At 42.5% G+C, this 13,324-nt stretch overlaps 1 protein-coding gene across 7 annotated transcripts; it reads left to right on the top strand.

The window, feature by feature from the left end:
* The first annotated feature begins 70 nt into the window (after positions 1-70).
* On the top strand, positions 71-12,738 carry UQCC6 (ubiquinol-cytochrome c reductase complex assembly factor 6). 7 transcript variants are annotated; one of them, XM_070789643.1, is made up of 4 exons: positions 71-178; positions 5,539-5,635; positions 6,349-6,466; positions 12,337-12,738. In XM_070789643.1, exons 3-4 carry the CDS (start codon positions 6,359-6,361, stop codon positions 12,442-12,444), a joined length of 216 nt encoding a protein of 71 aa, XP_070645744.1. In that variant the 5' UTR covers positions 71-178; positions 5,539-5,635; positions 6,349-6,358; the 3' UTR covers positions 12,445-12,738. The 7 variants fall into 7 exon arrangements, with proteins under 7 accessions (XP_070645744.1, XP_019816759.2, XP_070645743.1 ...); XM_019961200.2 differs by having other exon boundaries at positions 96-182; XM_070789642.1 differs by lacking the exon at positions 71-178 and adding an exon at positions 4,792-5,262.
* The last annotated feature ends 586 nt before the right edge of the window (positions 12,739-13,324 follow it).

Raw genomic sequence — 13,324 nt, 5'->3', positions numbered from 1 at the left:
CAGTTACGTTCGCGCTCCTCTCGTTGGTTCTTCTGGTTGCCAGTTGGCCTTTCGGGAAGGGTGGAGGATAAAAAGTCTGGGAGGGGAAGCACTCTGCTGACGTAAGCTTTTGTCCTGCCTGACTGTTCGGTGATGCCCGGGTAGGGGGGTGCTTGCGAGTTGAAGTCCTCGGCGCTGTGTAGGTGCGGATTTTATGCTTGTTAGAACTATCCGGGCTTTTCCATCCATCATTTTATTATGATTAAAAAAGTGCTTTGCATTAATTACCAAGTAATTACTGTGATGTAAGAAAAAGAAGAGACTTTACAGTCAGAAAACTTGGGACTCCTGGGCACTGTACCATATTGGGTCTCAATATGTGAAATGACGGTGATTGTAAAAGGGTTTTGTAAAATGAAACTTTACCTGAGCTGTTCTCTGCTTTACTTCCATTGTATAGAAATATAAAAGTTCGAAGTCTATGAGAGTAGATGGCATTCAAGTATGACTTCCTCCTTTCAACCTTCTGGGCTAACCCTTCATTTCTTGATGACTTTGCCCCTCGTGTTTGTTTCATTAGTTCTCAAGTTATCACTGGTTTTTGTATAAGGACTTCATTAACTCTGCATGAAAATAGGCTTTGCTGTTTCTCTAGTTTGCATGATGGGAGACTTGGCTGCTGTATTAGCTTTCCATAGGTTATGCTGTCGTACTAGATGAGTCCAAAATCTCAGTGGTTTACAGCAGGGTTTTTGTCACTCATTGATTAATATACGAGCTGGGAAATGGTGGAAGCTCTGCTGTTTCTGTCTTCTTCATTCTAGGGTTCAGAAAAGGGCTTTCATGAGTAAATACAGAAATTTTGATTTGTATTATGAATTGCTTAAGTGAAACTTCGAACATTTTTAAACTCTTCAGAACTTACATGAATATTCTTCTTATTGGTAGATAATCACTCAGAATCTGAGTTATGGGCGGTATTCAGTGACTATCTGTTGAGTGACTTTTTAGTGACTTTTTAGCAACAGCCCATCCTCTTTTTCTCTCTGGGTTTGCTAACTGTTCTGGAGAAGGTTTAAAGCAACATCTCTTAAGGTATTCTTGTATTTTTTTTTTTGGCTGCCACAGCATGTGGGATCTTATCTCCCCCATGGGGATGGAACCTATACCCCCTGCAGTGGGAATGCGAGTCCTAACTTGTAAACCACCAGGAAGTTTCCCATCCTGAATATATTTTTAAATGCCTGAATTAGGTGAGAATATTGTGGAAATTAAGTAGAAGTGCAGGTTTTTAATGGGAAGCTCAAGAAGTAGGAAGCTATCATCTTGGATAGGAATCGTCTCTGATGCTGGCAGGCAGGGCTAGCTTTATGGGTGTGTGATCTGTGTGGTTGAATTTATTGTTGTCTAGCTGCTAAGTTGTGACCAGCTCTTTTATGACCCCATGGACTGTAGCCGGCCAGGCTCCTCTATCCACGAGATTTTCCAGGCAAGAACACTAGAGTGGGTTGCCATTTCCTTCTTCAGGAGATCTTCCTGAGCCAGGGATTGAACCCATTAGCATTAGCAGGTGGATTCTTTACCACTGAGCCACTAGGGAGGCCCGAATAGTTGAATAGGGCCCCATAATTGACTTAACTGTTCTGCTACTGACATCTCGAAATTATTCATTTAACAGGGGCCTGCATTTTTACTTTGAACTGCGGTTTACAAATTATTACTTGACCCTGTTGACAGGTGTTAAAGAGGAAGATTAAATGTGCAGTGTCGCTGTGGAATAGGGGGGGTCTTGCAGGGTGAATGGGTACTAAAGACAGCAGTTATATTGATAACAGTGGTAATGATGATGGTAGAACTTACAGCAGCATACGTTTACTGACTGTACTGTGCACTGCTTTAAGTGCTTTCTGTGTATTAATCCTTAAAATTCTCAGGAGGAAACTCTTGAACAGATGTCACAGGTCAAATTTGAAGGCTATCAGGCTGAAGAACAGGAAGAGCCAAGGCTCCAGTTCAAATCTGAAGGCCATCTTCTTGAGAATTCCTTCTTGTTCTGTTCAAGCCATCAACTGATTGAATAAGGCCCACTCACATTATGGAAAGAAATCTGCTTTGTTAAAGTTGTAGGATAAAAGATCAATATAGGACAATCAGTTGTACTCCATATACTACCAACAAATCATCAGAAAAACACCATTCACAATAATACCAAAAATATGAAATACTTAGGGATAAATCTGGTAAAAAACATTTCCCCAAAATTAAAAAAATATTGCTGAGATAAATTAAGTAAGACCTAAATAAGTGGAGAGATACGTTGTATTCATAGATCAGAAGACAATATTGTCAAGATGATTACAGATTGAATATTATGACAATCAAAATCATTACAGCCTTTATTGTAGAAATTGAGATGATTCTAAGTCATACAGAAACTCAAAGATCTAGAATAACCAAAACATTCTTTATAAAGAAAGAACTGTATAATATCACTTATACGTGTAATCTAAAAAAATAGAACAAAATAGTGAATATAGCAAAAAGAAAAAACTGGAGGACTACACTACCTGGTTTTTATTATAAGGCAACAGTAATCAAGATAGTGTGGTATCACAATGGAAAAAGATAGAGTCCAGAAAGACACATACATAGAGAATTAATCAGATTTTCCACAAAGGTACAAAGGCAATTCCGTGGAGAAAGCATTAGCATCTTTTCAAGAAATGGTGCTAGAACAATTGGATAGCCATATGCATACAGGCTTCCCAGGTGGCTCAGTGGTAATCTGCCTGCAGTGCAAAAGACTCTGGTTTGAACCCTGGGTCGGGAAGATCCCCTGGAGGAGGGCACTGCCACCCACTCCAGTATTCTTGCCTAGAAAATCTCATAGACAGAGGAGCCTGGTGGGCTACAGTCCATGGGGTCGCAAAGAGTTGGACAGGACTGGAGTGACTAAGCACACACATGCAAACAGAACAAAACTTGGGCCCACACCTCGCACCATACAAAATGTTTTGCTCAAAATGGATCATAGACCTACTGTAAATCCTAAATCTATAAAACTTCTAGGAGAAAATACAAGAGAAAATCTATGACCTTGGGTTGAATTTCTTAGATATAACAGCAAAGCATGACCCATTAAAGAGAAAACTGGAAATGGGACTTCATTAAAATTTAAAACTTCTGCTTTTCAAAAGGTTATTAAGAAAAGTCAAAGTATAGACTGGGAAAAAGTATTTGTAGATCAGATCCATCTTATAGCTCCAATACTATAAGTACACTATTAGTTTATAATATTACAATATTTTGGCCACTTGATGCAAAGAACTGACTCAATGGAAAAGACCTGATGTTGGGAAAGATTGAAGGCAGGAGGAGAACGGGACGACAGAGAATAAGATGGTTGGATGGCATCACTGACTTGATGCACATGAGTTTGAGCAAGCTCCGGGAGTTGGTGTTGGACAGGGAAGCCTGGCGTGCTGCAGACCATGGGGTTGCAGAGTTGGACAGGACTGAGCAACTGAAGTGAAGTGATCCATAATGTATAAAGAAGATTCAAAACTCATAATTTAAAAAACCCAATTTTAAAATGTGCAAAAGACTTGAACTTACACTTCCCCAAATGGTTCTCAGCATGATTATTCATGAGATACCATTACCCACCTATTAGAATATCTAAAATTTGAAAAGAGTGCTACACTGTGTTGAAGAGTATGTGGAGAAACTAGAACTCTCATACACTGTTGATGGGAATGTACAATCATATAACTACTTTGGAAAACAGTTTGGCAATTTCTTAAAAAGTTAAGCTACATACCCAGGAGAAGGCAATGGCATCCCACTCCAGTACTCTTGCCTGGAAAATCCCATGGATGGAGGAGCCAAGAAGGCTGCAGTCCATGGGGTCGCTGAGGGTCAGACACGACTGTGCGACTTCACTTTCACTTTTTACTTTCCTGCATTGGAGAAGGAAATGGCAACCCACTCCAGTGTTCTTGCCTGGAGAATCCCAGGGACGGGGGAGCCTGGTGGGCTGCCGTCTACGGGGTCGCACAGAGTCGGACACGACTGAAGTGACTTAGCAACAACAACAACATACCCACCTTGGCTGCAGCCATTCTACACCTAGGAATGTATGCAAAAAGTGGAAGCATATATTCATAGATCTGTACACGTTTTTCTGGCACTCTTCACTGTTCAGAGCAGTTTTTATTCATTTTAGCCCCAAACTGGAAACAACCCACATGCCCACCAAAGGTGAATGGATAAGCCAATCGTCGTATAAACATGCTCAGCAATACAAAAGAGTCAACTGATACATGCAACAGTGTGGATGAATCTCAAAATAATTGTGCTGCATGAAATAAGCCAGGCCAAAAATAGTACATTCTGTATGACTCCATTTCTTTAACATTCTGGAAAGTGCAAACAAGTCTGTAGTGACAGAAAATAAGATCAACCGTTTCCTAAGAAATGAGGCTGTGTGGGCAGAATTAGAAGTGCAAAGAAACTTTTAAAGGTGGCGGATGTGTTCATAATCTTGATCCTCGTAATGGTTTCACAGGTGTACAAGTATGTCAGATCTCATCGAAATTGTATACTTTAAATACGTGCAGTTTATGGAATGTCAAATATACCACCATAAACTTGTTTTTAAAAATGTGACTGTATCATGATATATATTATACATAGGTTTGGATTGTCTTTCATTAACCTTTTGCTTAATGAAACAAAACACAATCTTTTGTTTTACTTGAAATTTACTTGATTTATAGTGTTGTGTTAGTTTCAGGTGTATAGCAAACTGATTCAGATAAACTCAAATATATAGAATATATATTCTTTTTCAGAATCTTTCCCATTATAGGTTATTACAAGATATTGAATATAGTTCCCTGGGGTATACAGTAGGACAGTAGGTCCCTGCTGTTTATCTATTTTATGTATAGTAGTGTCTGTTAATCCCAAACTCCCAATTTATCCGTCCTTCCCACCCCTTTCCTCTTTTGGTAACCATAAGTTTGTTTACTTTGTCTGCAAAACACAATCTTAAAAACACATAGGCTAAATGTTGATTTCATTCTTCCATTTTTCCAGTGGCAGCACAGCACAATGTCATAGCTGTCTGGGTGTGGCTCTGTTTCAGGTAACAAACGATGTGCAGGGTAAGGGAGTTAGAGGAGGTAAGGTTCGGAAAAAGAACGAGAGGGGCACTGTACAAGAACAGATCACCTTTAATGAGGTGAGATTAGTGAGCTGCTGCGCTAACCCAAGAAATGAGTAAGTATACATAGGCATATATGTGGACATTTACTGTCTTAAGGGGGCCTGTTCTTCTCCAAGGTTGTTCGGGCTAGTTATCTCTTAACCGGCTGGGGCAAGGAATTCTGGAGATCAGCCAGAGACTGGGACCGGCTGGGAGCTGGGTGTAATCAACCTTAAAGTCCATTTTTTTCCCTTCCGGTGAGAGAGTTCTGTTTTGCATAGAATGGTGGGGAGGACCCGGAGGGGAGTTTTAACTCCAGGCTATTTTGAGCGTGTAACTTTCCTTCACAGGGAACAAGAGAGAATGCTTTTTAACTTCATTTGCTCCAGAGTGGCCTCACCTAAGCACGCATGGCTCAGTATGCGATTCTCCACCCGCTGGTGAAAGGCAGAAACGGGAGCAACCTCCTTTGTGCGTGGGAAAACACACACGATGCAACAATCCAGCCAGAGCTCGGCTCAAGACTCGACATCTGCAAGGAAAATTCATTTGTAAAGAAAATGATGAGAGCGCCCAGATCCTGGGGTCCCGGGGGGTGGGGGAGGGGGCGGGGGGTGGGGAGAGAAGGCGCATGCTCAGGCCGAAAGCCCCACTTCCGTCCGGGTTACGTTCCCGCGCCGGCAGTGACACCGCTTTCCGGTCCGGCGCAGCTCTTATCCCCCGCACTTTCGGTCCGGCCCGCGGCCACCCGTCCGGCTCCCCAGCGCCCTTCCGCCGTCCTCTGACCCGCTGCCGAGCGCCCGTGCAGCAGGCGGTATAGTCTCCCCCGGGGCACACGTGTAGGCTGGGCAGTGCGGTCTGTAGTCCCTCTCCTCCCTGGAGTTCCAGGGGCGCGGCAAACCATCTGGTGCGGAACCACCCCCTGCGGCCTTCCGCTCGCTCGGCTAGGGCCGCCTTTGAACGCCGAAGGACGGGTCCCCACACTCCGAACCTGTGGAGGGCTGGTCTTCCGCCTCTAGGGGGCGTTCGTGCGCCCAGCGCCCTCTTCATAATTGAAGTCCCAGGTGTTTTGACTCCGCAGCTGCGCTGCAGTCGGGCTCGTTTCCTCTCACGGCTTATTCAGGACCTTCTAACACCGGCTGCTTTCCCTTCCCGTCCAGCTCTCCGAAGATGCCCGCGGGTGTGTCTTGGTCGTCTTACCTGAAAATGTTCGCTGCCAGCCTCCTGGCCATGTGCGCCGGCGCCGAGGTGGTGCATAGGTACTACCGACCAGACCTGGTGAGTGCCGGAGAGTCCTTGCGCCTCGCTCCTGGACCACTTCATTTTCACAGCGGCAAAGTTCAGTTCAGTGGCTCAGTCATGTCCAACTCTTTGCGACCCCATGGACTGCTGCATTCAGTCTTCCCGAATGCCCATCACTAACTCCAGGAGCTTGCTCAAACTCATGTCCATCAAGTGGTGATGCCATCCAACCATCTCATCCTCTGTCATCCCCTTCTCCTCCTACCTTCAATCTTTCCCAGCATTAGGGTCTTTTCCGGTGAGTGAGTTCTTTGCATCAGGTGGCCAGTGTATTGGAGTTTCAGCTTCAGCATCAGTCCTTCCTAATAAATATTCAGGACTGATTTCCTTTAGGATTGACTGATCTCCTTGCAGTCCAAGGGACTCTCAAGAGTCTTCTCCAGCACCACAGTTCAAAAGCATCAATTCTTTGGTGCTCAGCTTTCTTTATAGTCCAACTCTCACATCCATACGTGACTATTGGAAAAACCATAGCTTTGACCAGACAGACCTTTGTCAGCAAAGTTATGTCTCTGCTTTTTAATATTCTGGCTAGGTTGGTCATAGCTTTTCTTCCAAGGAGCAAGTGTCTTAATTTCATGGCTGCAGTCACTATCTGCAGTGATTTTGGAGCCCAAGAAAATAAAGTCTGTCACTGTTTCCATTGTTTCCCCATCTGTTTGCCATGAAGTAATGGGACTGGATACCATAATCTGAGTTGTTTGAATGTTGAGCTTTAAGCCAACTTTTTCGCTCTCCTCTTTCACTTTCATCTCTCCTCACTTTCGCTCTCCTCTTTGCTTTCTGCTGTAAGGGTGGTGTCCTCTGCGTATCTGAGGTTATTGATGTTTCTCCCGGCAGTCTTGATTCCAGTTTGTGCTTCAGCCCTGCATTTCACATGTTGTACTCTGCGTATGAGTTAAGTAAGCGGGGTGACAATATCCAGCCTTGACATATTCCTTTCCCAATTTGGAACCAGTCCATTGTTCCATGCCTGGTTCTAACTGTTGCTTCTTGACCTGCATACAGATTTCTTAGGAGGCAGGTCAGGTGGTCTGGTATTCCCATCTCTTGAAGAATTTTCCACAGTTTGTTGTGATCCACACAGTCAAAGGTTTTGGCATAGTCAATAAAGCAGAAGTCAATGTTTTTCTGGAACTCATTTGCTTTTTCTATGATCCAATGGATGTTGGCAATTTGATGTCTGGTTCCTCTGCCTTTTCTAAATCCAGCTTGAATATCTGGAAGTTCTCGGTTCATGTACTGTTGAAGCCTGGCTTGGAGAATTTTGAGCATTAATTTTCTAGCATGTGAGATGAGTGCAATTGTGCGGTAGTTTAAACACTCTTTGGCATTGCCTTTCTTTGGGATTGGAATGAAAACTGACCTTTTCCAATCCTGTGGCCCCTGCTAAGTTTTCCAAATTTGCTGACATATTGAGTGCAGCACTTTCACAGCGTCATCTTTTAGGATTTGAAATAGCTCAGCTGGAATTCCATCACCTCCACTAGCTTTGTTCGTAGTGATGTTTCCTAAGGCCCACTTGACTTCGGACTCCAGGATGTGTGGCTCTAGGTGAGTGATCACACCACTGTGGTTATCTGAGTCATTAAGATATTTTTTGTATAGTTCTTTTGTGTATTCTTGCCACCTCTTCTTAATATCTTCTGCTTCTGTTAGGTCCGTACCATTTCTGTCCTTTATTGAGCCCATCTTTGCATGAAATGTTCCCTTGGTAGCTCTTAACTTTCTTGAAGAGATCTGTAGTCTTTCCCATTCTATTGTTTTTCTCTCTTTTTTTGTGTTGATCACTTAGGAAGGCTTTCTTATCTCTCCTTGCTATTCTTTGGAACTCTGCAAAAGTGATGTTGAAATTAGGATTGCATCTGCCTGGGGCCTAAAACCTTACAGTGGCATCTCGTGGCCATTAGAGCAATACATGGCGTGCTCTTAAAACAGTCTACGCAGTTTTGAGGTTTTACTGGGTCTGTCACTTGCCTGCCGCTGACCTTATCTTCTCCTCTTTCTTTGTTCCCTCTGTTGCAGCCACACACACTTCCTTGCTGTTTCTCCAATTCATCAAGCCTGTCCTCACCTCAGGGTCCTGCTTTTTTTCTTCTTGGAATGCCTTTTTTTTTTTTTTTCCAGATTTTGTTTTGGTTTACTTCTTCAGAACTTTAAAGTCTCTGCTCAGATCTGATCTCCTCCAGCAATGAGTGTTCTTTGTATGGCCCCCAAAGAATTCCCCAAAGAATTCCATCTTAGTCCTTCGTTTCGGATAGAGCACTTGTCACAATTTGCAGTAATCTTATTCATTTGTCTCTTTACTTGTTCTTTGTTTCTTCCACTAGAGTATAATTTCCAGGGCGGGGAGACTGTGCCTGTCTGGTTTGCTCTCCTATCTCAATCATCTAGAAAAGATCTTAGAGTGTAGTAGATGCCCAGTGAATATTTGTTGAGTGAAGGAATGAATGTAGGCCTTCAAAGGAGGGAGGAATTTAATAAGCATTCTTTGGATTAGAACTGACAACTAGAGATACTTCTGAGGAGTTACGGTCCTGGGCAGATGGAGGCAAGGAAGTACAGTGCAAATAACTACAGGAATGTGCTTGGTGTTTTATGCTATGGATGTGAATGGGCTTCCCTGGTGGCTCAGTGGTAAAGAATCCACCTGCCGTGCAGGAGACACAGGAGACCTGGGTTGGGAGGATTCCCTAGAGGAGGGCATGGCAACCTACTCCAGTATTCTTACCTGGAGAGTTCCATGGACCAAGGAGCCTGGTGGGTTACAGTCCATAAGGTTACAAATTGTTGGACACGACTGAAAGCAACTTAGTATAGCACACAGACTAAAAGGGAAAACCTCCCCCACTGACGACTCCCTGTCTCCAGTCTACTCCCCAGTTAACTGCCATTTGTTGGTTGGCATATTCTTCCAGATTTACACACACACACAGAGTTTGTGGGGTGCTTTTTCCTCATATAAAGATAAACTCATATACGTGTTTCTCTGTGGATTCCTTGTTTTGGTTAACGACTGTATGGATAGATTTGTTTATATTGATAGCTTTTTTTCTTTCTGGTCATTGAATAGTATTTCATAATATAGATATTCCATATATTATTTACTCAATTCTCTGTGGACATTTAGTTGGTATCTAGGTTTTGTGCAAACAATGCAGCAGTACTCTTTCTTACCACTTTAGACGGCTTCTCTTGAATTTTAGGGAATCATCAAGGATAGTTAGTAAAGGGGTAAGAACCTTCCACAGAAATGCAGTTTGTTTGATCTTTAGCTTGTGCAGGAATAGACATCAAACAGGTTTCACAAAGAGAGGAATGCCTGGGAATTAACCCCTCATTCTCCCATCTTGTCAGCGAGAACGTTCAAGGGTTGTTACCAGCAGCTGCCTGGACCTTGGGAGGAGGTGGCATGGGACAGAAATCTCTAGAAGGGGCATATTGACATGTCCCAGGCCACCTCATCCTGACTGGGTGGTGACATCGGCAGTGGGGGACCTCTGTAGGGACTTGATGGCCAGGGCTGGCAGGCTGTGTATAGGAGGCTGTTGGCTTTGCTGACACTTAAGGGATTTATGTTCTTTTATCTGTGTCTGTTGGCATTGTTCCAGCAGTTATTGTCACTGTTGTAACTATCACCAGCCTTTGCAGTAGGCTTTCAGCCTTTACAGCTAGAAGTCGGGGTGCATTTCAGAGCAGAGGAGACCAGGAGGGCTGCCTGGGGCTTGTGCTCAGTGCTGTCTTAGGGCAGAAGCTCTAAGGCAGTTGTCCCTGAGCTCCAGGCTTTGGACCGGTACCTCCTGTCAGATCAGCAGCAGCATTCGATTAAGAAATTAAGTGCACAATAAATATAATGTGCTGAAATCATCCCGAAATCATCTCCCCCACCCCCCACCCCTGAGCTGTGGAAAAATTGTCTTCTACACAATCAGTCCCTGGTGCCAGAAAGGTTTGGGACTGCTGCTTTAAGGGGACCTTTTCCTAATCATCCAGTCCAGGAGCAGATTCAAAGACTCAAGGCAGTGTTCTGTCCTGGAATTGAGTGTTTTCTCCTCAGGCTTCCCTTTTGCATTTCCTTCTCCCCGGCATTACTTTACTTGTTCTGTTTTTCTTAACTTGTCATGTGTTTACTATTGGAGGCATAGGAGGTCAAAAGACAGTCTCTGGACTCATTTTAAAGCACTGTTTTTTTTTGTTGTTGATCATAATTTTTTTTCATCCTGAGTCATTTTAAGTAAAGTGCACTTTAGACATTTTGAATTTTACATTTCTGAATTAAAATATTGAAAGCCTTTCTCTACACCACTTACTATGATATTTTCTTTTTTTGACATCTTAATTAATTTTGGAGTGTAGCCAGTTAACAATGTGATAGTTTCAGGTGGACAGCAGAGGGACTCAGCCATACATCTACATGTATCCATTCTCCCCCAAACCCCTCTCCCGTCCGGGCTGCCATATACTATTGAGCAGAGTTCCTTGTTAAAGCATTTATTTTTGGCTGTCTCCAGAAATAGCCATATATACAAAGACTGCTATTTAGGACCTGTGCCAACATTCCTAACTTTTGATGCCAAAATCATATTAAAATTGGTTATGTATTTCTATGTAAATAAGTGCTTTATTTTAATCAAAGTTGAATTGTCACTTTAGCCAAACAGTGGAAACAATCCAAATAAATATCCATTAATTGGTGCATGGATAAATAAATGGATACATTTATTTGTATCCATGTAAATAAATGGATACATGGTGAGTGGATAAATAAATAAATACAATGGAGTTATTTTTTGGTCCTAAAAGGAAGTATTGATATAGGTGACAATATGGATGAATCTTGGAAACATGCTAAGTGAAAAAAACTAGTCATGAAAGACTGCATGTTGTGTGATACATTTATATGAAATGTTCAGAAGAGGCATGCCTATAGACAGGGCAGTGGCTTGATGATGGTGGTGGTGGTGCGAGGGTTGTGTGGAAATGCGGACAGCTGCTAATGGGTTTGGGGTTTCTTTTTGGGGTGATGAAATGTTCTCTAAATTTATTATAGTGGTGGATGTGCAACTTTGTGGCTATACCAAAGGTATTGAATATTTAAATAGGTGGTATTTAAACGATACTATGGGCTTCCCTGGTGGCTCAGAGGTTAAAGCGTCTGCCTGCAATGCAGGAGACCTAAGTTCGATCCCTGGGTCGGGAAGATCCCCTGGAGAAGGAAATGGCAACCCACTCCAGTATTCTTGCCTGGAGAATCCCATGGATGGAGGAGCCCGGTGGGCTACAGTCCACGGGGTCGCAAAGAGTTGGACACAACTGAGCAACTTCACTTTCACTTAACGATACAATACCAATATTTAAACCATACCATGGTTTGTGAATTGTCTTATTAAAGCTGTTACCAATTTGAGAAGTCACTTTTCTTGAAGGCAGTGTTGTAATTTTTTTTGCCTACTGCTTTATGCTTTGCACATAGTAGGCACTGTTTCTTAACAAAGGAATTGATTCCTGATACCTGTTTTCTGGCTAGGCGTGTTAGAGAGGTCAGTAAATAGTGCAGGAAAGAATTTCCCAGTGTGGGAAACCTTGTTCAAATTTGTGGCCTGTCAATTAATATTGATGCAAACTTTCTGTGAGTCCTTTAGTACTTAAGCTGTAGCCATGCTGATAGCTGTAAACAGAGGGCTAGAAAGTAACTTAGATCAACAGCAGGTCCTCATAAAATTTATCATTGAGTGGCAGGGGGCTTTTGTTCTTTTTTACTTTTTGCTTTCTTTGATGTTTTTCAGGTCACATTCACAGTGTAAAAAAGCACGGTTATCTGTATATTTTGTTTTTGTATTTTATAGAGAATACCTGAAATTCCACCCAAACCTGGAGAACTTAAAACAGAGCTTTTGGGACTGAAAGAAAGACAACAGGAACATCAAAATTCAACTGTGCCAAGAACTCTGTGAATGAGAATTAAATATGTATTTTTAGAATTTAATGAATGAAATTGTTTGTGTTTAAGCACCTAATACAAACTGCAAGAGGAAGTGCTCAGTAGATTTAACTGATTTAGTTATGGCTTGACCAGGTAATCTTGAAAACTGCCAGTTTATATCATCAGCTTCTGTAGTTTGATAGATACCCAGAGTGTAGTTACAGTCTCTTGCCCTTATAATTTTGGCTTATTTCTCTGAATAAGCTTGACTGTAATGGCAAATGTGGATTGTAAATTAACTATAATAAAAGTGACATTGACCATATGTGCTTAGTGAGAGGTATTTCTAGGGTTTGGATTCTTTTGGAGTAAGTTTAGATTTACAGAAAAACTGCCAAGACAGCACAGTTCCCAAATCCCTCTGCATTTCCATGAATGCCCTCATGTAACATGACCGTGGTACAGATCACACATGCCAGAACTAGGTCTGATTCTGGATTTCCCCAGCTTTCATCTATCCAGGCTACTATGACATTTAGTTGCCATGTCTCCTTAGTCTCCTCCTATGAGGCTTCTTTCCTTGGTTTTGTTCACATATTCTAGGTTAGGCTGAGTTTTTGAATACCACCAGAGGTGAAGTGCCCTCCTTCACATGTCAGGGGGTACATGACATCACTGGCTGATACAAACCTCGATCACTTGGTTATTAGGGTAGCATCTGCCAAGGTTCTCTGCTCTAGAGTTACTGTTTCCTGCTTTCCACACTCTAGAAGACAGTCATTAAATCCAGCCCACGTTCAAAAAGGAAAGGAGGATTCAGCTCCACTTCCTGGAAGGGGGATTATCTACATGTACTATTTGGAATTCTGTAAAGAAGAGTATGTCCCTTCTTTCTATGAGTGATTTTTAAG

Source organism: Bos indicus, chromosome 5 (assembly GCF_029378745.1).
Source record: "Bos indicus isolate NIAB-ARS_2022 breed Sahiwal x Tharparkar chromosome 5, NIAB-ARS_B.indTharparkar_mat_pri_1.0, whole genome shotgun sequence".
Lineage (NCBI taxonomy): Eukaryota > Metazoa > Chordata > Mammalia > Artiodactyla > Bovidae > Bos > Bos indicus.
Note: the sequence above shows the minus strand (reverse complement) of the source record. Positions and strands in the feature narration are given on the sequence as shown.

What these genes read in the sequence shown, in the direction of transcription:
- UQCC6 (XM_070789642.1), top strand. An exon ending in TCTCCACCCGCTGGTGAAAG is followed by an intron (nt 5,636 to 6,348) that starts GCAGAAACGGGA and finishes CTTCCCGTCCAG; the next exon opens with CTCTCCGAAGATGCCCGCGG. An exon ending in GGTACTACCGACCAGACCTG is followed by an intron (nt 6,467 to 12,336) that starts GTGAGTGCCGGA and finishes TGTATTTTATAG; the next exon opens with AGAATACCTGAAATTCCACC.